Source organism: Callorhinus ursinus, unplaced genomic scaffold, assembly GCF_003265705.2.
Source record: "Callorhinus ursinus isolate GAN/ISIS: 27379988/994484 unplaced genomic scaffold, GSC_fseal_2.0 scaffold12, whole genome shotgun sequence".
Lineage (NCBI taxonomy): Eukaryota > Metazoa > Chordata > Mammalia > Carnivora > Otariidae > Callorhinus > Callorhinus ursinus.
Window position 1 is genome coordinate 818,763 of NW_027397074.1, and position 26,969 is coordinate 845,731.

At 42.4% G+C, this 26,969-nt stretch overlaps 1 protein-coding gene across 15 annotated transcripts in view; it reads left to right on the forward strand.

The window, feature by feature from the left end:
* The window catches only part of NRCAM (neuronal cell adhesion molecule), a 287,773-nt gene that overhangs the window by 184,278 nt on the left and 76,526 nt on the right, over window positions 1-26,969 (forward strand). For 14 of the 15 annotated variants that reach the window (XM_073898647.1, XM_073898653.1, XM_073898652.1 and 11 more), the window contains one exon: window positions 25,795-25,995. In XM_073898647.1, the coding sequence (XP_073754748.1) occupies window positions 25,890-25,995 (106 nt within the window). In that variant the 5' untranslated portion in view covers window positions 25,795-25,889. Of the gene's footprint in view, window positions 1-22,859; window positions 23,120-25,794; window positions 25,996-26,969 lie in introns of those variants that run through there. The other variant, XM_073898650.1, reaches the window with a different exon arrangement.

The following is a 26,969-nucleotide window of genomic DNA, read 5'->3' on the forward strand; positions in this document are numbered from 1 at the left end:
TTTGAGTGTACAGTTCTGTGGCATTCAGTACATTCACAGTGTTGTGCAACCATCAGCAACATTCATCACCAGAACGTTTACATCTTCCCCAACGGAAACTGTGTATCCCCTTTTATTTTAGATTTTATTTATTTATTTGAGAGAGAGAGAGAGAGTGTGCAATTGAGCAAGCAGAGGGAGAGGGACAAGCAGACTCACACTGAGTGTGAGCCCAGTGTGGGGCTTGATCTCATGACCCAGAGATCATGACCTGAGTGGAAGTCAAGGGTTGGTCGCTCAACTGACTGAGGTACCCAGTTGCCCCGAAACTGCATACCCCTTAAACACTAACCCCACTAGTCCTTCCTCCCCCAGCCCCTGGCAACCACCATTCTACTTTCTGTCTCTAAGAATTTGACTTCTCGAGGTGCCGCCTATAAGCAGAAGGTGTCTTTTTGTGTCCTTTTGTTACTGGTTTATTTCACTAAGCCTAAGGTTTTCAAGATGCATCCACGTTGTAGCATCACCTCTCAGGATTTCCTTCAATTTAAGACTGAATAACTTTCCATTGTACGCATATATCCCCATTTTTTTTATCTGTTCACTAATGGACACATGCATTTCTTCCATTTTTCAGCTATTGTGAATAGCACTGCTAAGAACATGAGTGTAGATAATGGCATGGTCTTGAATTAGTATAGTTATTACTCGTGTGTTTGGAGATGCTCATATTATCTTAAAAATAAGTCTGTTAACATGCTAACTTGTCTGTTTAGAATCTCGATCGCAGAAATTCAGCATAAATAGCAGTTTGAATTTAAGATTTAATGGTGAAACCCTGATGTTTAACCTGTTGTCTACCTGTGAATTATTAAGTTAGCAGCCTCTATGTGAAAAAGACCCTTGCAGAGGGGTGCTTGGTCTTTTCCAACTAAGGGCTGTGCAAGAGCATCATCACATAGTTTTCTTATGGCAGGCCTTGGAGGCCAGTTCTAGCCTCAGAATCCAGGGCCTACTGGGAAGAAGGTTGTTGGTTTTCCTATTGCATTATGTTTGAGTCTCAAACTATTGCTCTTTTTGTCTTACTGTCTTTTTCCCTTTGACAGTCCTTCAAGTAACCAACCAAATAGTCTCCTTGCAAAATAGGAATAATGAAGATTTACAAAATAGGGAAAACTGTTATTTTTCCAAGCTCATGGTAGCTTGCAAAGATAAGGGAAGCTCTATCTGCTGAAACATTTTGAGCTCTAGCAAACACAGAATAAAGAACCAATGCCTCATTCAGATGTAAAATCAGATAACATAGTAGAATGTGGTTGCTGTGTCAGGAAACCTTGCTAAGATTTCCAGCACACTCAAAACCTTTTATATGCCTACAAATGTTTAGTATCCCTTTCTACTCCTACAAGGGGTATAGTGACCTGGTAGGATCCTATATACACAGGATCCTAAAGGCTGGCTCCTGTAGCTACAGAATGAAATAGCATCTGCGTCAGATTTTCACTTTTAATAAAAATGATCATTTGCTTTTAGCCTAATTTATTTTATTTTCAGCTGAATTTTTTTTAATGATTTGAGCCACATAGGCCTTTGTTTATTTTACCTGACTGATTAATGGATTTTACCTGACTGATTAATGGAATGCATTATTAGTCATTACGATTTTGTCTAGCTTTGAATTCATGATGGTTTCAGTGGGTTCTTCCTGTCAGATTCGTGATTGTGTCATGTTTGAGTGTGTGACCTGTAGGAGGCAGGTCCCTTACTTTATAGGACATCCAGACAGCCCCCCATCACACACTTCTAGTGCCCCAGTAAGATCCTTCCTACAGTCTGTCTGGGATAGAACAGTGACCCGAGACAGGCCCCTGCTCTCATGGTTTGCCAACTTCTAAAGGGCAGAGGGACAAATAAGCATGCTACATTTGTGCATTCGCAAGCTGAAATCAGAGCTATGAAGACAGAGGCAATGTTTCAAAAGGAGGTTGTAGGCCATATAGTTTCAAACAGACCCTAAAAGCTGCACCATGTTGGAGGCCGAGGCAAAGGTGGAAATCAGTAATACTACTCATCCTGTGTTTACTGACACTTCGGATATTTGTTTTGCCTTCGTTTGTTTTCTCAAATACTGCATGAAAGTGTTGTGTATCTAGATGACTGAGCATTGGCGCCCCTTCAATTTTGCACCAAAGCCGCTGCCTCACTCCAGTCCCTGCCCTACTACCTGACCTCAAGCCCTGGTTTTGCCACTTACTAGTTGCTTATACCATGTGCCTCAGTCTCTTCATCTGAAAAGTGGGATAACAGCAATACTTCCTAAGGTTGTTATAAGCGTTAAAATAAAATCATATTTGAAAAGCAGGGGAGCAGTGCCTGGCACAAAGTGCTGTGTGTACTGAAGACATGTAACAAAGGAAGATGCCTCTAGACTATTTCAGGGACTGAATGAGTCATTATGAGCTGGATCCCATATGTCTTCACCAGGCTGTCATCAGCAAGCTTTCCCCTCTGCCATTTTGACTACATTTACACATACACTTACGGGACAGTGTTGTCACTAATGTGGTGATAGATTTTAAAGGTGAAGCATTCCCAAATAACCAGGGAACTGTGGTCCACTATCAACCTCAGGCAACTACATCTTTCAGACACTTTCGGGAACGTGGAACAACGCGTGGTGTGTGTTTTTCTCCCAGCAAAGCCATGGCGGCCATCTTTGCTCGGTTGCTGCTGAATCAAGCACAACGTTCAGATTCTTCCCCTCACTTACTGAGGGATTTCTATGTAGGCTTCTCGGAGCACTGCACACGAATAAACAGGCCAGTCCGTCAGGGATTCGCCAGGATCCCTTCTCGTAAAATCCACTGCTTCTGTTCCTGTCTGTGGGGAAATGCATAGCTTTCTGCTAGCATTTATTTCTAAGTGTCATTTTAAATTCCACTCATGGCGATTCTACAAAATCTGATACACTTTTTTTATTCATGTAAAAGCACTTTTTTTATTAAAGACAGTATTGCACCCTTATTTCTTATGGCAAGGGTCTTGTGTTCACACTTTAATTGTAGGAGTAAGCAGCAAAAAAGTTCCTAATTTATAAAGTGAAGAAATGCAGTGTGGATTAATTTTACTTATTCAAGATATTAACATGAAAATGGCTAAATACAAGTTTTAATTAAAAAAAAACTCTGATGTGCACTAATTTATTCCATAAGACTGGGGGCAATTGTGTGCAATAAGCAGGAATTTAATTATCTGTACAGATTTCTCGTTAAACAGGTAATATTTTTTCTCAAGTAGATTCTATGTGTGAATATAATAACTGCCTTAGGGAAAATAATGTTATACCATGGAAGAAACGGGCTTTATCTCAGAGTGAGTAAATGGGTTCTTTCTTATTTTACCCTCAAGCTTTGAATTAACAATTTATAGAAAGAGGGCCACTGGGTTGGAGTTAGTATTCTCCTTTGATGAGCTTTTTTCATATTCTTTCTGAGAGTTTATGCAAATATAAGTATCTTTCCGTCTCCTGTAAAGAACCCAAATAAGCGAAGCTTTCAGTGCAGTGTGCCAATTCAAATAATAAAGCATTATGAAATGAAAATCTTTCCCCTTAAGGATGTATGTTTTGTGGTCACACTTACTAAAATTTGGTTACATTTAGAGCATTTGTAGGGAAGCCCTATATTACTTTTTAAAGTAGAATACTTTTATATGGACAAATGTAACCAATAGTCATGATATACATTTAACATTCTTTTTGGAAGCCATGGGATTCTCAGGACCCGGAGCCAAGAGCCTTGCCTGAAAGCATGCGGTTGCCTGTCAAAGAGTATTGCTGTATTGCGTAGCCACTCAGTGTACCTTTCTGCCATGTTAAGCAGCAGCAAATTTAAAGGACAATTGGGAGAAAGTTCTCCATTGGTCCCTTGTACATCTTGCAAGCAAAGGCTCTAGTGACCCTTTGTTCTAGACTCTTCTTGATGATGTTCGTACAGTGAACAGCCCCAGAAGGCAGAGACGTGTTTCCCTCTAGAGCAAAGAGCACTCATGATTACTGCCCATTATAAAAGATTTGGGTTCCCTAAGCTCAGAATCCCTCTCATGTAGTGTACAGGGGTCACCTGGCCTTCTTCACATCACCCTGTAGGAACTGGGACCTTGGGAACCACGGTTAGAAAATGCTAATACTCTGGGTACTCAGGCTGTTGCTACTACCATGTGTACTACAGTCTTTGTCTTTGACTGAAGAGTTGCACATCCTCTGCTGGCATCTATAAAATGGCAGCAAGCTAACTTACTAGCTTGTGAATGAGGTAAAATCTCAGAACCTTCACACATTCCTTCACAGGAATGTCTGTTAAAGGACAGATAAAGATGATAGCCTTTTTCTTTCTCTGTGGATGGTCGTGGGTTTCCAGATAACATGGTCTAAAGTATAATGTGTGGATAGAGCAACGCATGGGATGGCTGGACAGCCAATACTAAACATAAAGTGGTGTGAGTCACACAGAATAATTGGTATTTCTAGAAGAGAGTAGGAGATTGTCTTTTTATGGAGGCTTTGTGCACCTGGGGGCAAAAAGGATGTTGGATCTGATTTGGGCTTTGTCTCTTTTGGCTCAGATTCTCAAGAAAAACATTATCTAAGTTTCCCTAGAGCACACGCCATGTTCAGTGACTCTTGGAGACAGCAGAAAACCATAAGCCTTCTCTTGTAATGACAGCTCATTCTAGCCTAGCCGCCCCCCCCCCCATGCCAGGATGCCAAAGTCAACATTGCTACAAGTGATAGGATGGCAGCCTTTCTTCATAGCCACCTTCCTAGTGTGGACTCGCTGTGAAGAAATGATCCCACTGGACTAGACAGAAATGTCTTGCTCTTCACCCAAAATGGTTTAGTTGAGGCCATGCCACATGCTTAGAGGAGTCACATGTGGCCTTTACATGTAGCCTGATGCTGTCTCACCAGAAAGAAGCTAAAGGATTTTTGCATGCCATTCAGGGAAAGGCCCAAACTGTCCATCTCTATGTGTTTTGCCAGAACAAATAATAGTAGAGCTAAAAGAAGAGATACGAATAAAAAACATACAGGAGCTGTGGTTGCTTCAGCAGCACATATACTAAAACGTACAGGAGCCTTCATGATTTTGTTCTTTGCAAGCAGCCAAAGAGATTTCCTCTTGTTATGGATTGAGTTTGGCCAGCCTGTGGGGCTTGTGCTGCCACTGCCCCAACCCACCTTGCCTGGAGAGTGAGAATAATTTTTCTTCCCCTAAAAACCCATAGAATTAAAAACCTAGAAACTGAATGAGGGCTTGGTCCAATTAGTCAGACTGGAAACAGACTCTGATTTCTGATTAAGAGAAGACAACCCAGGGAAAGAGAGAAAGTTATATGTATTTGTTACAGGAACAGAGATATGGCCTTTGTTTTTAGTCCTGACTCTGGAGAAGACCATAAGAAGCAATGGGTTGCCATTAGGATGCTAAAATGTAGCTACTGTATAAACCAATTATGCCAGTTACAGTTAAGTGTTGTATCCTTCAGTATGGAGCATGAATATGTCTCTGAAATATCAGTTTATTACAGCCATTGGGCCATTTTTAGAGTGATCATTTCAAGTAAAGGTAGAAGAATAATCCTGGTTCTGTCACTCCTAAAGACCTTAAGGTCCTTGGGGCTCCTGGGTGGCTCTGTTGGTTGGGCAGCCGACTCTTGATTTCGGCTCAGGCCATGATCTCATGTTCCTGGGATTGAGCTCTGCGTAGGGCTCTGCACTCAGCGGGGAGTCTGCTTGAGGATTCTCCCTCTCCCTCTCCCTCTCCTTCTACCCTTCCCCCACTCATGTGCTCTCCCTCTAAAATAAATAAATAAATCTTTAAAAGAAAAAAAGAAGACCTTAAGGTCCTTGTGATTTTTCAAGAGTCCTGGTTGTATGTTTTCTTTCTAAATTAAACCAAAAAACCGCATGTAAGTCAGTTTAAGCATAATATAAGCATAATTAGAAATGAAATAATGCAGGGGTGCCTGGGTGGCTCAGTCATAAAGCATCTGCCTTCAGCTCAGGTCATGATCCCAGGGTCCTGGGATCGGGCCCCACATCGGGCTCCCTGCTCAGCAGAGAGCCTGCTTCTCCCTCCCCCACTCCCCCTGCTTGTGTTCCCTCTCTCGCTGTGTCTCTGTCAAATAAATAAAAATAAAATCTTTAAAAAAAAATGAAATAATGCAGCATTAAATATGTCTTCCTAGATAAATGAAAAGACAGCTTTCCACAGGCAGAAAAGACACTAAGCCATATTATATTTTCATATACGTAGCATTAAATGTAGTAGTAATATTGTGCTGGGTTTGAGAAACAGCGGGCAATGCGACAGGGAAAGATCACATCAACCCGCATGTCTCCTTAGGTAAATAAAGTTCAGGAACTCTTCAAGCTGCCAGGCTGATAGGAGGTCTGGCCCAGGTCACTTTCAGCTGTCTAACATGTGTTCCTCCCTCATGGCACCCACCCAACATGGAAATGAGCTCTTCTGATTAAGTCACCCCATAAACCTGTGAGCTGAGCTCTGTGGAGTGGGTCATCTGTGGAGATGAATGACTTCTAGCTTCCTAAGAGGTTTCTGGGCGACAGTTGTGCTCATGGCAGGGGTGAGGACTTCAGAGACATGCCCCATGATTTGAGGCAATTGCCCAGCCTGGTTCATGGCTGGGAAACACTGGCACCTGCCAGATGGTGCTGGCAGGAAGTGGGCACCGAGCAGGCCCCGTTTCAGTGCTGCCTGAGGAGGAGGCTCAGAGTCGGGGTGATGAACTGCAGTTGGCTTCTCTGCCACTTTGCCCCTGTTAGTGAAGAGGCCACACGATTGTGTCACCCACGTGCAGAGGATTTCTCTTTCTCCAACCTTCAGAGTTAGCATTACTGCCTTGTCCCTACACTTGGGGAGAAAGGACATCAGTTCTCATTTCCACCAAAAAAAATATCAAACAAAATGACGATATTCTTTTCTGTGAAGAAGTTGTATGAACAGAGTGCAATGAAGCCAACAGATAAAATAATAGGATTTGGTTATTCCTCCTGGAGTCTAGAGTCTGAGAAGAAATTGGGGGTTTGGTGCCACAGGGCATCAAGGTGGCTCCTAAGGGGGCCAGAGAGAAGAGGTGCTTGCTCCAACTCTTCCTGTGATCCCCACGGGCTGTGTTATGTTCACCTTCCTTTCAGTCGTCTGGTAGCCAAGCTTGAGGGGCAGTTGAACCTGACTGAGAAATGCCTCTCCAAGCTGTGACTCATGCACCGGGGGAGTCTGCATATGCGTTTCCAGTGAGGCAAAGGAGAAAAAGAAGCTAAGGCAGGAAGCTTCATAGTGAAAGAATGTGACCCAAAGGAAGAAGAAAAGGGGAGAAAATTCTAGGCAGTGAAGCAGAAAGACTTTACTTCGAGGGTCAATAACTGACTGATCGGACATCTTGTGCTCCCTGACGTAATGGAAAACCAAATATAGCATCCTGAGAAGAAATGAGGCAGAGAGAGAGAGTGAAGTTGCACATCCAGACGTACATGTCTTGTCTTCTAGATCTTCAGAGAATACCCATGGAAGACAGAGGTGCTCAAGGCTTGCAGTAACAAGGACTTGGCTCCTCTTAGTGTGCTATAGACAGATGATGGGCTTTGAACCTGCCGGACTAGGTTCAAATCCTAATTTGAATTCTCACTGTGAGATCTTGGATGAGTTATCTGGCCTCTCTGAACCTGTTCCCTCATTGTATAAAGAGGATAAATAAAAAACCAACAAGGCTGGGGACACAGGTGTCAGGGGAATAGCTGTGCCTGTTTCTGCTGTTGGCTTTGGGAGGAAGACACAAATCACTGCACTTGAGGAGTCCTGGTATACGGGTGATGGGTACGCCAAGGGTCCAGTCATGGGTGTTGTGCTCCTGGAGCACAAATCCAGCGTGTGACTTCGCAAATCCGATCTAAGGCTGCCACCCAGTTGTCTTAACATAGGGTCCCCCAAAAGCAGAGCCAGAGACCAAAACTTGTGCAAAGGTAATTTGTATGGAAATGTCATATCAGGAAGCAGAAAGCAGGATGGGGGAGTGACATGGAGAAAGAGGAAAAGTCAACACAAGAATGCACAATTGCATTGTCTGTTTGATTCCCCCTGGAACCTTTGAGGGAGTTTTCGAAATGCATCTCAGAATTGTCTGCCCTGGATGACATGGGGAGGCATTTATTCACTGGCTCCAGATTCCCGTTGGTCAAGAGTGATCCCATAGCACTAACTCCCCAACCCTATTGGGTTGTGCATATCCCAGTGCAGAGTGGATTCCTGGGACAATTGAGCCAGAGATTTGAGATGCCCAGGGCAGGAAGCAAGGGATCCCTTTTGAAGGACGAGGTGAGGCCACATCTAGGTGCACCTGTGCAGAGCTGTTCACAGCCTGCGGGGGACAGGACCCTAGCTGCTGTGGCTGAAATCTGAGGAGCGACTGAGAGGGTTTTGGAGTGGGGCAGAAGAGGGGTGAATACACCAGCTCTTGTAACAATGCCCTTTGTGTCCTTGCGCCTAGAAAGAAGGTGTTGAACTAACGTCCTGGAGTGTCTTTGGTCTTCCAAGTCTGTGGTTCTTGAAGAGGAAACAAAAACTTGCTGAAAATTTCTGGATAATAAAATGTGAATGGACAGGCAAATCACAATACTAGCATTTTTCTCCAGAAGACGCCTGCCAGCTGTAGACAAGGTATAGAGCAGATCCGAGCTATTCCCGGTGTCTACTTTGAGAAAAAACAGACCTAACTTAGGCGGTTGCGATATACTCTGAAAACGAAGAAATCGATGCTTGGCTCTGAGGAAAGTCTGGTGAAAAGTCAAGTTTATTGATCCTTAGTACCAAGACCATTATCGGGGCCTTTAGTAGTTTTTATAATGATTTAGGAGCTCTTATTAAAGATGAAACTTTGGAAGGGGTGCCAGCGCCATTTTATTAGCCTGAGATTCAGAACAAAGAAGAAGACGTGGGGAATCTTTCAAAGGAGACTTGGCTTCAGACAAAATGATGAAGTGGATCAGGTTTTCTTCAGCCTCTCTCTGCCCACAGTCCCTGCTGACATACCCACACTCACTTCCCCTGCATCACATTCCATCTTCGGGGACCCAGGACCCCATCAGACTGCTCAAATGCTCCTAGGCTGTCAACCAGGCAGTGTTCAGTGTTTATTGACACTTACTGTGTTCCTAGAACCTAAGCAGGAATCCAGTGTGAGAACACCCCACATTGTAAATCCTCCCCTACTGTCATCCTGTGGTGTCCAAGACCCACCCATGATGGCTGGATGATTTCAAAGAGTAACTTCCATTCGTTGTGCCAGATGCCTTTTATGCTCTGCTTCAGAGCCTGTCAGCTTCCCAGTGTCATGTTCTGGGTCCGCATGGGCTCTGACCAGCTTCACAGCAGCACCTCTTATTTCCCACCTGGGCTCCTGTGTTGACAGCACTGCGGGACCCACGAGGTGCCCATGCTTTGGAATGCACAACCTGGAGATGCAGGGGTGGCATGCCTTTGACCAAGTGGAGCCTGGGATAAATTCTTCCTCCCTTCCCCACGCCATCCTAGGACTGTTCTGAGATGGTTTGTCCAGCTTTTTGGAGGAGTGGTCTGTGGATTGAACAGTCATGCCCAGCAGCAAAATAGTCTTGTCTGTATTGGCTCTCCTTCTTCTCAGCCTCATTCTCCTTGTACCTCATTCCTTCCTGTGATTGTATTTCATAAAACAGTGGCTCATTCATTCTTTCAGCAAATATCTATAAGCTGCGTACTATGCCAGAAACTGCCAAAGGCACTGCAAATACAAAGATATTTTATATTCGGTGACTTAGCTGGCATCCGATATTTGCCCAGAGGCCATATGGTTTCATACCCAATCTTGGAGGCCAAGAAATCCTTGCCCACATGATTTAGAGCTGGGCTTGCCTGAACAGGTGAGGGACCCAGAGGGGCTGGAAACAAATGCAATCCCACAAAAGAGCACAATGGAGAGACAGGGAGGGAAGCCAGAGACAGAGCTCCATGAGCAGGAAATAGCAGCCAATTTGGGAAGATGCACATCTGAGAAGAGGAAAGAGGTCAAGTCAAGAAGGTTGGCAACTGAATTAAGAAGGATTAGAGTGGACTGAGACATGGAAGAGGAGGCAAAACAAGGCAAAACCATTCAGGACCAACTCCTGAAAGCAGCGATATCAGGAGCTCCTTCCTCATGGGTCCGGGACCTGCAGAAAATGAAAAGATTTTTTTAAAGCTTTTTAATCATTCAATAACCCATTTAGCATACTATTACAGATTGGGGTGGTACTTCAGAAAATTCACAATTCATAGAGAAAAACAAAGACTCCACAGCTGAAACATGAAGCGACAAGTGCTTTTACACATGGGTTAGCCAAGATGTTTTCTGCTAGAGCTGCTGTGTCCACCCCAGCAGCCACGGCCAGCCACGTGTAGCTATTAGGCACTTGCCATGTGGTTAGCGTGACTGAGGAACTGGATTTTTAATTATAGTTCGTTTTACTTAATTTCAATCTAAATAGCCATATGTGGTTAGTGGCTAATGTTTCAGACGGCACAGTCCTAGAGGAGTACACATGAGCCGAGACTCCAGGAACGAAGAGGCGTCATCAGGGCCATGAGGACAGTGGGGAAAGAGTCCAGCACGAACAACAGCGGAAGGCATGGAGATCAGTGTGTCTGTTCATTAGGCTTGTGGTAGAGCAAGTGACACAAAAGGAGGCTAGAAAGATATGTAGAGGTTGTGTGTCACAGGCCTTGTCACACGTACTTGTCAGCATCTACTAAGGGTACAGTAAGGTCCTGGCATGTTGCTTTGCACATTACCCATTTATCTCACTGATCCTCTCTACAACCCTGGGGCTAGGTAAATTAGCCCCATTTTATAGGTGAGGTGACTAAGGCACAGAGAGTTTATTTAACTTAACCAATGCAACACAGCTTCTAAGTGGCAAAGCCAGGATTTGAACTAGGGGCTGACTCTACTTTATCACTTGACCCCACTTGTGTGCACATCACGGGGAATCCGGGCTCTATGTCATTGTATGCAAGACTGTGCTGAATTGGGGTTGTTCCTGGGACAAAGGAGTTGAGAGGACAGACAAGAAAAATAAAGGGAAGGCTGGCCCATGGGACCTAGGCCGGAAAGAGAAGGAAATAAAGATAAGAGAGTTCTCGGAGAGTGGGAGAAGTAGAGAGAGTAGGAGTAACTGAGACAGAGAGCCGCAGGCATGGAGGACATGGTGACCAGCGGGGATTAATGCTGTTTTATCCGGCTCTCAGCCAGAGGACTACCGCAAGCATTTTCAGCCCTGGAGCTGAGAGTGTGTTAATTGGTGGAGAGAACCTCTTGGAAGAGTTCCCATCCAGCACACAGACAATCTCCTGCTTCTTTGGCAACCAGAGGCTCCGGCTCCTCCTCGGGGTGAGGAAATGGATTTCTTAGAGACTGAGTCTGCATTTGAGCAGTTCTATTTTTTTAATCTCTGCTTTTGGTGTCTTATTTTTGCTCAGTGAGATAGAAATAAATGCCACTGACATTTAAAAGTGTTGGTAAAAAAGAAAAAAATAGTGTTGGTAATCCTCAGTAGGCTAAGCCAAATGGAGACCAGGAGGAGGCATAACGGCTCATGAAGAAGGCAGGCTGTGCCCTCATCTGAGACACCTGATGAGACCGCTCTCGGCTGCCCATGAGATGGAAGTGCTGGCAAAGCCAAAATAATTCTGATTTGGGATCAAAGTTATGTACAAGTGAGTCTTTGGTCATAAACACAGTTCTGAGAAATGCTGAAAGTTGTCCTGAGCTCTTGTTAAGGAAACTGATTTGCAGATGGTGATAGAAATACCATTTTCATGAAAATGACCAGTGTAGATTCTTTTCTTTGGCCTTGTCTAGTTTAGTCAGAATAGTACCCCCTGCATTTCTCTCTACATTCCTCCTCTTGAAATCACCCCTTCAATAATTCAGTTAGCCTTATAAACTAATATATTGCTTGCCATTTCTCAGTCTTGATAGTTTTGTTTATTCAGAAGTAGATGTATTTAACTCATACTGGGACTAGCAGGAGTATTGTCTGTGATAGCACATGCTGGGGGGAAGAGACCTCTGGAATGGGTCTTTATTTGGAAAACACAGATGTTCGAGTTATTTTTCTTTTTTTTTATAGCTTTGTTGAGATACAGTTTACATACCACAAAATTTACTCATTTTAAGTGTACTTTGATGAGTTGTAGTAAATTAATACAGTTGTGCAAACTACATTCCAGTCTAGTTTAGAACAGTACCATCACCTCCCCCAAAATTCCTTCCTACCCAGTCAATCTCACCTCCCACCCCACGGCCTTAGGCAGCCGCTGATCTGTTTTCTGATTCTATAGTTTCACCTTTCTGGAAAGTTTACAGAAATGGAATCATATGTAGAATTTTTTGTGTCTGGCTTCTTTCACATAGCATAATTTTCAGATTTTACCCATGTTGATACATCTATCAGCCATTCATTCTTTGTTATTATTGAGTTTTCTATTACATAAATATACCTCATTGTGTTTATCTTTTCACCAGTTTGGGTTGTTTCCAATTGTTGATCATTATAGGAAAGGCTATTGTGTACATTTGCATACAAGTCTTTTTTGTATGTTTCATCAATCTTAGGTAAATATCTTGGAGTGGAATTGTTGGATTGGATATTAAGCTTAAGTTTTAAGAAATTGCCAAACTTTTTTCCAAAGTGGCAATACCTTTTTACATTCCCATAGCAATGTACAAAAATTCCAGTCACTCCCCATCTTCACTGATACTTGATATGATCAGTCTTTTTTAATATAGTTTTTCAGGTGGATGCGTAGTAGTATCTCATTTGGTTGTAATTTGCATTTCCCTACTGATAAATTGTATCAAATATCTTTTCATAAGTTTATCACCTATGTGTATATCTTTAGGAAAGTGCCTATCCATATCTTTTGCCCATTTTTAAAAATGAAACTTTGTCTTCTTATTTTTGAGTTGTAATAGTTTTCTGTATGTTGTGGATACAAGTCCTTTATTAGATGTGTGATTGTAAATATTTTTTTCCTAGTCTGTGGCTTGTCTTTGCATTTTCTTATTGCTGTCTTTTGAAGAACAAATATTTTTAATTTTGAGGATGTCCAATTTATCTTTTTCTCTTCTTGACCATACTTTTAATATTATATTTAAGAAATCTACTTAATTAAGGTCAAAAAGCTATTCTCTTATTTTATGTCAAGGATAGAAAACTATTGACTTTTATTTCTTTAAAAATGACCAAGACTCATCCGGATGCTGCATCTAGGGCTTGGCAGTCTGTTAGTTTTCTGGTTTAGTGGTTGTGGTAATGATGGGGTCAGGGGGCCAGATGTATTATTGTCACTTTACATATTTATAACTTGGCTTCAGGTGACTTATATCATCCATTCTGCTAAGCACTCTACTCAAAACAGCCCTCCTGCTGTTTGGCCCCTCTCCTCTCTGACCACCCCCAGGCAGCCACTGATCTGTACATAATCGATTCTCAGATTATTGAGTTAAATTTAATTGAATCCTCTAAAATTCCCTGCATGTTTTTTTTTTTTACTCTTTGTGTGAGAAGTTGGCAGTTTTTTTTAATGAGGTATAATTGACATACATTATATTAGTTTCAGGTGTACAACATGATTTGATATTTGTATATATTGTGAAATGATGACCACAATAAGTCTAGATAACATTCATCACCATACATAGTTATATGTTTCTTAAATTGACTCTCTTAGCAACTTTCAAGTAGGCAATATGGTATTATTAGCTGTAGTCATCATGCTGTACATTATCTCCCGTGACTTACCAATTTTATAACTGCAAGTATGTACCTTTTAACTCCCTTCACCCATTTTGCCCGACCCACCCCCTGCCTCTGACAACCACTGGTCTACTCTCTGTACTTATGAGCTTGTTTGTTTTGTTTTCTTTTGTTTTACTTTGTTTAGATGCCACATATAATGAGATCATATGATATTTGTCTTTCTCTGTCTGACTTTTTCACTTAGCATGTTGCCCTCAAGGTCCATCCATGTTGTCACAAATGGCAAGATTGCATTTTTGAATGGCTGAATAGTATTCCGTTGTATATGTATGTATGTGTACATACGTAAAAAATCACATCTTGGCTGCACCTATTTATGTATGTGTGTGTGTATGTATGTATGTACTTTTTTAAGTAATCTCTACTCCCAACGTGGGACTGGAACTCATGACCCGGAGATCGAGAGTAGCATGCTTTACCATTGAGCCAGCCAGGTGACACCCCCCCCTTTTTAAGTAAACGGCTGCACCAATTTACATTCCACCAACAGTGTAAAAAATTCCCTTTACTCCACATCCTCACCAACACTTATTTCTTGTCTTTTTGATAGTATCCATTCTAACAGGTGTGAGGTGATGCCTTATTGTGGTTTTGTTTTACGTTTCCCTGATGATTAGTGATATTGAGCGTCTCTTCATGTATTTGTTGGCCATCTGTAGGTCTTCTTTAGAAAAGTGTTTATTCAGATCCTCTGTGCATTTTTTATCAGATTGTTTATTTGCTCTTAAGTTGTGTGAGCTCTTCATATATTTTGGATATTAATCCCTTATAAAATATATGATACACAAATGTTTTCTCCCTTTCAGTGGGTTGACTTTTTATTTTGTTTATGGTTTCTTTTGCTGTGCAAAAGACTTTTAGTTTGACATAGTCCCAGTTGTTTCTTTTGGCTTTTGTTACCTTTGCTTTTGGTGTCAAATCCCCAATATTTACTGGCTTAATCCTGAGCCAGCTGACCAGGCAGGGAAAAAGAGGACCTTCAGTGGTTCCTTCCCGCCCATGCCTGCGCAATCCCTGTACTCACACCGAATACCCTGTTGAAGCCATATGCAGTTGCTCCTTTCAGCTCTAGGAATGTGTTTGTGTTCTGTCTCACATACATCCATTGATCTCAGATATTCTTAGTGGTCTCCCTTGGAATCCTTTCTGCTGCCTCTTACCTTTCTGCTGGCTTTGTTCTTCCGCTAGCCTTTCACTTCTAGATTCTGTTGGCTGTTGTTCCAGGCTTTTGAATCCCCTTCTCCACAGATGTTGCCTCTCATTTTGCGCAAGTGGTGTCCACTGGACACAGAGATGCAGCAAGTGGTACCAGGATCCAGAAACCACGGCTTAGCCTCAGCTGGGAGCCCCACTTGTCCTCCTCTCTGAGAAGGGACTGGGCACAGACTTGCCTCTCCTGCCCACATCATTCTGCCTGTTGTTGAGATAGTAACATGTGCCTGATACTCATGTCTCCATCTTTACCTTGCCGAGCCTCATCAGATGTAATAACCAGTGACCTCGCAGAATCTGATGCTTATTAGCTCTCTTTTTTCCAATTTCTGGTCTTGGTTTTATTTTTCTACTGTGGCAGCTCAATGACTGTCCTCTTGGTGGCTGCTTTATTTAGCTCCACTTACATTAAAGCTTGTACTCCAAAGCATAGGGCTGGAGAAGACCTTAGAGAGATATAAATGTGAGCCCCTACAGATGTTTTCTTGGAAATCTTTGTGATTCTTTTCATAGGCTTAAAAAAATTATTTTTCACAGGTACTTTTCTGCCCAGTTTCTTGGTTAATTGCCATAATTTCAAAACCAAAAAGAAAAGTGATAATGTAACTCAGGAATTTCTGACATCTACAGCATTTCTTCTTTCATTGCTGTGCCTTTGTTCTCCTGTCTCACCTTTCCTTCTCATTTTCCGGTTCTCTTTCCAGAAAGGCACGAGTGTTTCTCTTTAGGAAATAAATGCTCAGTTTACCCACAAAAAATTTTCCCATGAAAATCCAACTAAAGAGATACAAGAGGCAGTAATTCTAGGTGTATTGGTCTTGTCAACCAACTTGGATGAGACACAGAGGCTTGGGGCACCTGGGTGGTTCAGTCAGTTAAGTGGCTGCCTTCAGCTCCGGTCCTGATCTCTGGGGCCAGGGATTGGATCACGCCCCACACTGGGCTTCCTGCTTCTCTCTCGCTGTTCCCCTGTCCCTCCCCATTGCTCGGTTCCTCTCTCTTTCTCAAATGAATAAATAAAAAATACTAAAAACAAAAACAGAGGCTTCCCTGTCCTGATTCTTCCAGGAAGCAGGACACTTGAACCAGAAATACTTCCTTCTTGTTGGTGTTCCTAATCAGCTCTTTGATTTGCCATTTCTTTCGCTCTGTCACAGCAGAATATATTCTTTCTGGGGAGCCCATTTAAATAGTAAATAAACAAACAAACAAATAGTAGTAGAAATAGAATGTGATTTTCTCATAGAAAAAGTGGTTCCTGAGAAGTCCGTGTCTTTTAGCACACACAGCAGAGTATTCTAAAGCTTTGACCAGTGGGTTGATTAAATCTCAGGTCACAGAGAAAGTTGTCTCTAATATTCATGCTTTTGTGTGCTTAGCTTTTATACAGAATATGGACTCCTGAGGAGCTAACAATTAACTTCCTGGAAACTGAATTATATTCTAAATTCTCAGGAGGAGGATGCTCTTTGGAATAAATCTGACAAATTCGTTTGGAAGCAAGTGATCACTTATTGATTTATTTTTTTTATAAATGCAGATTTCTACATGGCATGTTTGCAGAAAATTAAAATGCACCAGGAGTTAAATATTTCATGAATGACTCCCCCGTTTTGCTGGTAAATCCTTTGTAGTGAAAAATGCATATCAGCAAGTAACTGAGATTTGTTCTTTACACGAAATTGCCTCCAGCTGAAATGAAGGATTTCCAGCTTAGTTTATGATAATATACCTTACCCAGCACTGATAACAAGTGGAGAACACAATTTTTCAGGTCATGTCAGTCTCCATTTCTCATTTTCATGGTCCTGTTGTGATTATACAGAGCTTGGATACCTTAGCAAAATATATTTTGAAATGTTTCCTGTGAAGATGATTGTCATCTGTACCATGGCAGGAGTGATGTCCCTTGGATTTTATAAATCTGGGCCTTCTGCCTCCTCACCCCCAAACCCAGGCTCATGATTCGGGAAAGCCCATGTTATAGGAAAGAGTGACTCAGAAATGCAGCGAGAAGGAAGGCAGAGGCGGGGACTGCAGGCCGCCAGCACTCATACAGCCCTGCTCACCACCAGCCTCCTGCACCCTGGCTCATCCCCGAGATGAAACAACAAGACGGTCCTCCCATAGAATGTTGCTTTTGAAACTCCTCCCAGAAAAAGCCCCTTCAGAGCTACTGTGACTCACACATGCTCCCTGTGACAGAGCTCGTAGTGCTCATGAGATTTCCCAGGAGTCATTGACTACTTCTGGTTGATGGGTTTGGAGCAGATGTGTGTGTGTGTCACCTCTGAATGGAAGCCATTTAGAGCAGGAGAATACAGGAACTCTGGAAGTCACATATTGAGATGGCAACATCACAAGATGGTAGAGCCTCCGTCAGCCTGGAGCAGAAGCCCCAGCCTGCCCATGCTAGATGTTAGCATGAGTGAAGGATAAACTGTCTTGTGCTAAGCACTGAGACCTGGGTTAGTTTCTCCCTGCAGTCATAGGCTAATTCTTTCTCCCACCCTTGTCCCCAAACCTGCCTCCGGGCCCATGAGGAGAAAAGCACACGCTGAGATTTTGAACCATGCCTTGCATCTCCTCAGAAAGCTTCTTGCCATTTAGCAAGAATATCGATTTGTAAATCCTGGCTCGTGGTCTTTGAAATGTGACTTTTTTTTTTTTTAAGTGACTAGTCTGCCAGGCATCCAAAATGCTATCATCTACTATTAGATGGCTGCCATTTTGCCATGTGTTGTTTACTTGACAAATGGATTAGGCATAGCCCATTTAGAATACTAATATCCCATAAGGCCTTTTATGCTGAAGGTTGTAATAAACTGTTTCTGATCCTTACATCTTTTCAGTGATACTTGTAAAAAATCTCAGATTATAAGAAGATAAATAGAGCTGGAGTGTGCGTGTTTCAGTGGCTTGACAAATGTTGCCAACTAGATTACTATCAAGACCCATATTCAGAATTAAATTTCCATTTCTTCAGGCTTCACCTTTAGAGCAGTTCCCTACTTTCAGTTTCTAAAATTGGAACTTTCTGTTTCCTAATCTGAAGGCAACCAACTGGGAGGAGAACCTTGTGATGGAGGAGTAGACCTGTCTCAAAGGCTTGGCTTCCCTCTTTCTCCTCCCCACTTTCTTCGCGTTCCCTGTTTGCTAGGAGAGTGAGTGGATCCAAGTCAAAGCCACGACTGAGCTCAGAATTCTAGTCTGAATCATGGAGTTGGTGAGGTGGGAGGGGTAGACTAACAACGCTGAGCTCCTTCTCACCCTGTTCACTAGCTCCATTTTTGCTTTTCTGCATTAGAAATCAATTGTTATATTGTCTAAGACTCTAAATTAGGCATAATCCATAATTACTTTAGTGTAAAGAAATTTATTTGCTGTTAGTGGTAACCATCTTCAGTATAAGTGTGGCATGAGAAATGTAACTTAAGGCTGGGCCTTTTGGCTATGCCAGTATGCATACAAGTAAACATATCCAGGAAAGAAGAGAATGATAGATCATTTTAGAGGGAAAACCTACATCACCAGACTATTCATTTAGAATTCCTGTGGTTCCAGCCATAATCTCATAAGGGGATGTGTGCAGTGGAATCATCAGTTCCTTTAAATGTGCATGTGAAGGTCTTTCTGGTTACAAGAAACAGCCTGTCTCAATTTATCCTATAGATTGTTCCACATATCTATGGCTATGTAACAAATCGCCCCCAAATTTTGTGGCTTGAAACAACAATTTATTGGTTTTCATAATTCTGAGGGTTTGTTACCCCTCAGATGGTCAACATCTGGTTCTCTGTTCTCAAATGGTTCTTCTGCTACATGTAGTTTAACAAGTCACTTGCTCAGTGGCTTTTATCTGGGAGCTCAGATGGGCCCAGAAAGTCCAAGTTGGTTTTTCATCTCCCTAGGGTCTCTTTCTACTGGCTTCCCATCATGTAGTCATGTAGCTCAAGCTTCCCAGAGGCAACTTATGAGAGTCTAAGCCCCAGTGTGCAATGCTCACCGTTGCTTGCATAATTCTCGCTGGAATCCCATTGGCCAAAGTACCTCACATGGCCAAACCCAGAGTCATCGTGAGAGGGAACGACGGTATGGATGCTGGGAGGCGTGCTCCCTATGGGCCACCCACAGAACAGTCTACCTAGCACACCAGTGAGGGCTTGTTTTAGTTCACAAGATGGAAGACGTTTCAACCACAACCACTATTCTGGTCAGCCTCAGAGAACTGGAACATTGCCTGGGATACCAAGAGTTTTAGAGGCCTGGTTATCACAGTACAAGAGGAGTAGGTTCTTATTCTCACCTGTGGGGTGTTCTGTGGTGCTGCAGTCACTCAGTGACCGTCTGTTCCTGTTTCTGTGGATCCTCTTGCTGCCCACTGGCGTCCTTCTGCTCTCGACACCTCATCTCCTCTAATGACTCATGGTTTCTCATGCCATCTTGCCCTTTGGCCTTTGTTCCCGTTCCAAACTATTGACTCACTCTCCCTCTCTGCCTCATAGTTACCCTCTCCCTGAGAAAGACAGCCTCATCATCCCACAGGCCCAAACATTGCAGCTGCCTTGGTCCCATAGCCACCCCTGACTCTTCTCGCCTTAGTCAGGGTGGGCGGCGGGGGGGAGGTCAGTGCAGAAGGCCATGCTGAGCAGAACAAGCATTTAGAGAGGAATAGTGTCCTCTTCTTTGATAGTTAACTGTAATTAGATTTGGAGGTGGGTGGAGAGAGGCTTCCTTTGAGAAGCGTGGTTCCCTTTCTCTCTTACTGCACCCATCCCTCCTTCTGCAGTCAGCTCTGTCACCCCTGGAGCTGAGCCTGCTGGTTGTTGTCACATAACCAGCTGCACAAGTGTGGAACAGGTGCATCCTTGGTCAGGGCCGCCAGTAGTCTCACCCGTATGGACTTTACATTAAGCATGCTTTATCCTTTGTCTTAGATCTTTCAGTTAGATCAGTGTCTCCTCCTTCTTTCCTGGCCATTGGCTGTGCTAAACAAAGGAGGTGTGAAAAAACCAGTATCCAAATAATTCCATGTGATGCAAAAAGCTAGATCACGTTGAAAGGCGTTGGTATTTTTGATGCTCTAACTTCAGTGCCTTATAAAGGCTTATAAAAGGCTTTTCTAAATTCAAAAGATCCTTAAAATATTGTTTTATATATGTCTATACTTCTTATGCATGGACTATCTCTAGAAGGATTCGCAAAACTTGGTAGTAATAACCCTCTCAGGGAGAAATGGCATTGCTGCGGTCGCTTATGGTGAATTTATGATCTTTTGTACCTTACGAACGTTGTACCGTGGGCATATAGTGCCTGCTTTTAAAATTAACTTTCTAAAGCATGTCTTGTCTGCATTGTCGTAACTAGCGGCTCTTTAAAATGCCAGGGTGGGCATGTGACACAGTTCCAGCTGACACTATTCATGTGGAATGCCATGTGAAGAGGCCCCTGAGGTCGTGCTATGAGCAACACTGTGAAGGTCTGTGGATATTCAGAAACCATTAGTACTTTTTTTTTTCCAACATCAGTGATAAACTTGGTAATTTCTATTGGTTTATTAGCTAAGCACCAGATAAGATGAGAGGGAGGGAAATGCCAGGGGCTCCTCAGGGTGTGGCGATATGGGACGACTGGAAGCTCCAGAACTTTCCAGAACCGGGACTCTGGCTCTGTCACTTAACACACCAGTGTGTGCCCTTAAGCAGGTGACTTTACCATTCTGCATCTCAGCTTCCTTATCAGTAAATTGGGAAGTGTGATAGAATTTACCTTTTGGGGTTATTGGCGAGATGAGATAAGTGAATGCATGGAGCAAGCTCAGCGTCATTCCTGGTACATGGTAGGTGCTCAGTGAATAATAGCCGTTGTGATTGGACCCCCCCCCGTCTCATCTATTAAATGGGCACAGTACCTGCTGTCCTATATTCTGAGGTTTTTTATGAATATCAAATAAGATAACCAGTTAGAGTGCTCTGAGGAATGAAGATTTGAACTGTTATCAAGATGTGTTCTATCATCTATTATTTCAATAAAATCATCTGCTAAGTATCCACCTTTCCTTACGTGCTATTCTCGATTCTAACTACCAAGTTCCTCGTTGAAACTCTACTATGGGACATCCCTTTGGGCTAGGGGCAAATTAGAAACATGTTCCTTGGTGTTTCACAAAGTTTAGCTTGTTCTTTGAAGAGACCATTACAATCTCTGTCTGGCACATAACCCCAGACTACTTTTCCTGAGGTGTTTTCATGGTAATGTAGTTGTATAGATTTAAGTGTGACTTCGTTGATGTGCTAATTATGCAAAGTCATTGTCCATTTCTCATTGACCTTCCTTTCATAGTCTCAGACTCTGAAATCTTTGATTGAAAAGTGCAACCATGGGCTAGAATGGACATTAATGTGCTCATTTTAATGGCAAATATTTAACAAAATAGAAAAAGTGACCATCCCCAAGTTGACAGCTGAAAGAACACCTTTCATAGTCAAGATAATGTCACACCCAGTTAGTGAGGCCAGACACTGATGGGTCACCAAAGCAATAATGAGTGTGCCCAAGAGCATCCAGTCACATAAACATATTTGTTTATTGGCTTAGAGAAAAGATCATGTTACAATCAGCATTGAACCACCCATATTGGAATGCCGAAAAGCACAAACAGACCAGAATGAAATGGTGAGAAGTACATGGCCTTCCAGTTCTGGAAAAGAGCTGATACATTTTCTTAATTAAAGAATTTCATCTTTCACTTGAGAGAAAAGCAAAGATTTTATCTTCTTTCAAATGACAAGACTTCTTAAGTGAGGAACAGGAGAGCTATGTTTCTTGGGCTTAATATGAATCCTTTGTCAAAACTTCAGGTTTTTCTTTTTTAAATATATGGTAAATAATGCAGGGGAACCTTGACTCTGTGATTAATATGAACTTTAGGCAAAAAGAAATAAGGGAACCTTGACTTGTATTTCTTTTCTAATGATGAGAAGTTTACCGAAGAAGGGAGATGTTCCTTTCCCTTCTGTTGCAGAGGTTCTGTAGGTAATTTGTGAAGAGCTGCTTTGAGTGGAGTTCAGTGAAGGGAAATATTAAAGGGCCTTTCTGTTTATCAATACTCTGGGGTCATTTTAACAATATATCTGGTTTTAAGTATCAGGATGAATTATATTCTGAACTTGGACCTACCATTTGTCTCATTTGAGCATGCTTTAAAATATCTGTGCAGGGGCACCTGGGTGGCGCAGTCAGGTGTCTGTCTCTTGGTTTCAGCTCAGGTCATGATCTCAGGGTCCTGGGATCAAGCCCTGGGTCAGGCTCCCTGCTCAGGGTGGAGTCTACTTGAGATTCTCTCTCTCACTCTCCCTCTGCCCCTCCCACTCATGCTCTCTCTCTCTCAAATAGATAAAATCTTTAAAAATAAAAAATTTTAAAAAATAAGATGTCCGTGAAAAGATTTTTTGCAATCTCAAGCTGTGTGGCACTAACGTACTCCTTAGCCCTGACTAAACATGAGGCTGCTATTTCAAATTGGGGTTTCATTCATTTAATGTAATTGCATAAACAGCTTAGTTTTAACTCGTGACTCTCGGGTAAGAGAGAATGATCAACATTTTGCAAGGCAAACTACCAGACAGATTGGCTCCTAGGGTGTTGACATCAATATTGGGAGTGTGGAAGTGCTGGTTTTTCTTTGTGAGACGTGCAGAGCACATCGCTCTTAGAGAGAGCGAGCTCAATTTTCTATAGCTATATTTGATTTTCACTTTGAGTGCTGGGGACCTAATGCTGTCCTTAGGCACTGAGTTTTTCACCTCTGATGGCATACGTAGGAGGACTGGGTGATTTTCCATGGGCAGCAGTCAGAGGCTAGGCAGGGCAGTTGCTCTGTCCTCCCCAAACAGAACCTACACCGGAGACAATTTTATAGCTATTGGTGCAGTTAGCTTATGGCTTCTGAAGAAAGACTACATTTAGTTCATGACCTCCTCTCATTGTGAGGATTTACTCATGTCTCCTTAAGTAAGTACCTTCTCAATTTTCCTTGAAATTTGAATTTTTTTTCTTTAGGCGACACTGTAATTTAATGGCAATATCTTATTCCCTATGGAGTCTGAAAAGGTAAAGCAGGTGGAATGATACTTCCTTTTATATGGAACTAACAGTGTTCTCTATTGGGAAGGATGAATGATTAAGGCATGCAGGCAAAGTAAACAATCAGTTAAGAACTTAGAAATCGTGTGTAGCTGCTTAAGATGTTATGGGCTTTGCAATTTATCAGGGCATCTTTTAGAAAGTGTTTTAGTTCTCCTGCCCCTCTTCGGAGAGCTAGGCATGTAAATGGGATGCACTTGGTTAGCCTGACACAGAAATCAGGCAGGTGAGCCATTTGTTTATTGTGTTTGATTCTGGAGTTCTCTCTCCGTATGCCTAGTATGTAACGTCAACTTGTTTTAGTGCCATTTATTTGTATTTTCCCTGAAGCTCATGTGTAAATTCAGAATTTGCATTTCAACAGAAAAATCACGAGAGACCTAAATAAAGCTGATTAAATGATAGAGATATGCTTTGCACACATAGAAAGACTGTCTGGTGTATATTTTGGTTAGAAATAGTTAGATGAGGGATGCCTGGGTTGCTCAGTTGGTTAAGCATTTGCCTTCGGCTCAGGTCATGATCTCAGGGTCCTGGGATCAAGCCCCCATTGGGGCTTCTTGCTCAGCGGGGAGCCTGCTTCTCCCTCTGCCTGCCACTCCCCCTGCTTGTGCTCTCTCTGACAAATAAATAAATAAAATCTTTTTTTTTAAAGAAATAGATGAGCTTCTGTATCAGCCTCTCCAAGTTTAATGGACATGATTGTTTATATATTGTAATATGGAAAAACAAATTTCTTAGATCTTAAACCACAGAATATGGATGTTTCATTCAGAAAACAATATTTATGTACATATAATGTCTATGTTTAGCCTAGTAAGTCCTGTTTTTGTATTTGTTTACCAAGAAGTGTCCCAACTGCAATTGCCATCAGGTTCAAATCAGAACTCAATTGCTAGCAAAACATGTTATCAGCATTGTTTCATGTTCCTTTTGTACATGTAAGCTCTCTTCCACACACAGACATGAGAGGATAACTAATTGACAGTATAGACAAGGGTTTGGTTTTCAAACCCAGTAGTATAAATGTAAATACAGCTTTAGGTAGACTGCGGTCAGATAGCCTATCTGAATACAGCCTCATCTTCAACAATCTTAAATATCCATTTCTTTTCCCTTTCCCCCTTTCTTCTTTTTTTTTTTTATAAATATTTATAGACTCCCTATGATGTGCCAGGCACTGCTATGGCCTCTGGGAACACAATAGGGAACAGTAAAGACACAGTCCTTATCCTTAGGAAACTTTCAATTTAGTGGGAAAGATGGATAGTATCAAAATACACAATTACACAAATCATTCAGTAATTAAGCTGTGGGAGCTGCCCTAGTCTGTAATAATAACATCCCTCTACCCTCGAGAGAGAGCCATTGGTCACCCCCACCTGTCTTCATAAAATGAGAAGACATGATTAAACGCTTCCTTCCAGGGAGGAGTTGGCCAGAGGTCTACATTGTGGTTTGTGCTCATGCTCTTCCGTGTAGGGTGGACACTTTCATGTGCCAAGCACACTATGTTAGTATTACGAGAGAGGGATGCCTAAGTGGGAGAGGCATCACCTTTGCCTGAAGGAGGAGGAGAGAGAGCATGCATACCCTCCCCCCAAAATCTATTTATCTATCTATCTATATAATATACATCATGATTAAAACTAGGAATTTCAGGAATTCTTAGGGGGAGGGCGAAAGGCCTTCTAGTTTGGTGGATCAGCTAATGTTTCCATTTTAACTGATCTATAAAGAAATAAATTGGACTTTGATAAGGAAATGTGGTGGAGAGGGCATTCCAGGTAAAAGGAATTGAGTAGACAAAAGCAAGAAGATGGGAAAATTGAGGGCATTTTGAAGGACTGACCCAAGAGAGAGAAACAGAAACAGACCAGCAAACCAAAAAATAGCTTTATGCAAACAGGACGGAATAAGGTTGGTAGGATAAATTGAGGCCAGATCACTGAGGTTTTTCTATTATCTGTTTAAGGATATACTGAACATTATCTGGTCGATCCCACAGTTTCAGAGGGTGACTGGTGAGAAAAGCCTGGAACTGGGCACCCCAGCACATCTGCTGCCCTGGTCTAAGTGAGAGACGGGAAAGGCCTTAACTGCTGGTGGTTCAGCTGATAAATCAGTGTTTGGGGTTTGAAGCAAATTTGCAACAGTGCGCTGGACTTTCCCAAAGATAATTTCTAGAACGGAGAAGCCATTAGGCCTTTCCTCTAAACTCACACTTTCTAACCCATTTATATGCCGGGTTTTTTCTATTGGGAACGACATGGTAGCCTCTGATATAAATGTAGATATTTAAAATGGGAAAACCGTAAGGATGGCAGTGTGGACAGATTTTGCTTGACATCACTACAAATCTTTCTGACCTGATTTTAGCTGATTTATGAATAAATGATTATTCCAGTCCTGAGAGTTAAATATTTAAAAAGTTAGCTCCGTTTTAAAGTTCATGTATAATACAGAACTGATTTTCTGGGCAGCGGACTTCCTCTCATTTCCTTCTTTTTAATACGCTGTAATTCTGATCTCTCCTTTTTCAGTTCCCTGCATGAAAATTATTTAAACGTTGCACGCAAATCTTTTGTGAAAGAAGAAAAGGAAATTCAGTTTGTGGGTCTCAGCAGGAGCTCAGCTAATGCAGCTTAAAATAATGCCGAGAAGGAAGCGCTTATCTGCAGGCAGAACGCCCCTGATTCTCTTCCTGTGCCAGATCATTAGCGCACTGGACGTACCTCTTGATCGTAAGTATTAATGTTTTAAAGCTGTTAAGCCCGGGAGTCAAAGCCTCCCCAGCATTTCCCATCACTGTGAGCTGTGTGAATGGAGAAGGTGTCTGTGTGATCCTGAAAAGCTAATCAAAATTAATTTGGCTTTTACCTACAGTACCTGGTGTTTATAAAGAGTCTCACCACAGAAATGGCCATTGAACCGGTCAGACCATTGTCCCCTCCCTATCATTATCTCTCTGCCTCGTCAGGTGCCTTTTGTGTACCATGGGGGCCGGGCAGCAGGGGAGAAGGAGCAAATTGTAGGCTGCCCTGGTCCTCCCAACGGGCGACTCTTGATAGAAGCGGTCCTGCCAGAAAACAATACGAATCACTTTGAAATGGTCATGGAGACTTCCCCACCTGTCCGCTCCCCGCTACTCCATCCTCCGCCCCCTCACGTGCTCAGAATGCTCTGGAAAGATTGGGGGATGGTTTCTCAGCCAACCCCACGCCCCTCCGTATCCCCAGACTACCCATAATTCATTTCTCTAGATTCCAACAGGGCAAAATCCACTTTACATATGAGTCTGGATCTAGGATGTGTATCTCTAAAGCCTAGAGAAAGATCTTTGGTCTACAAAAAAAAAAAAAAAGTGATCAAAGACCAAAATGTAAAATTTTGTGAAGAAAACAAGTCATGGGCAAAAACACTATTTAAAATGGAACCAGCAACAGCTACTATATCAGAGCCCACCCCCTTTCCTACCAGGAAAGTATACGCTGCACTCTGCCTGCTCTGGGTGGCCTGGTTGTATAAAAGAAAGATAATGCTGGGTTCCACCTGGTCCCTTCTCTTGCAGTGGAAAGCAGAATTTCAGATTTGGACAATGACTGTACTTCAGATGCATCCTTTATTCTTGATCTGCCTGACCTCTTTAAATCCATTAGCTTCCTGAATAGAACATCTGTTTGGCAAGCTTTCCAAGGTGCAAGGAAGATAGCACTTT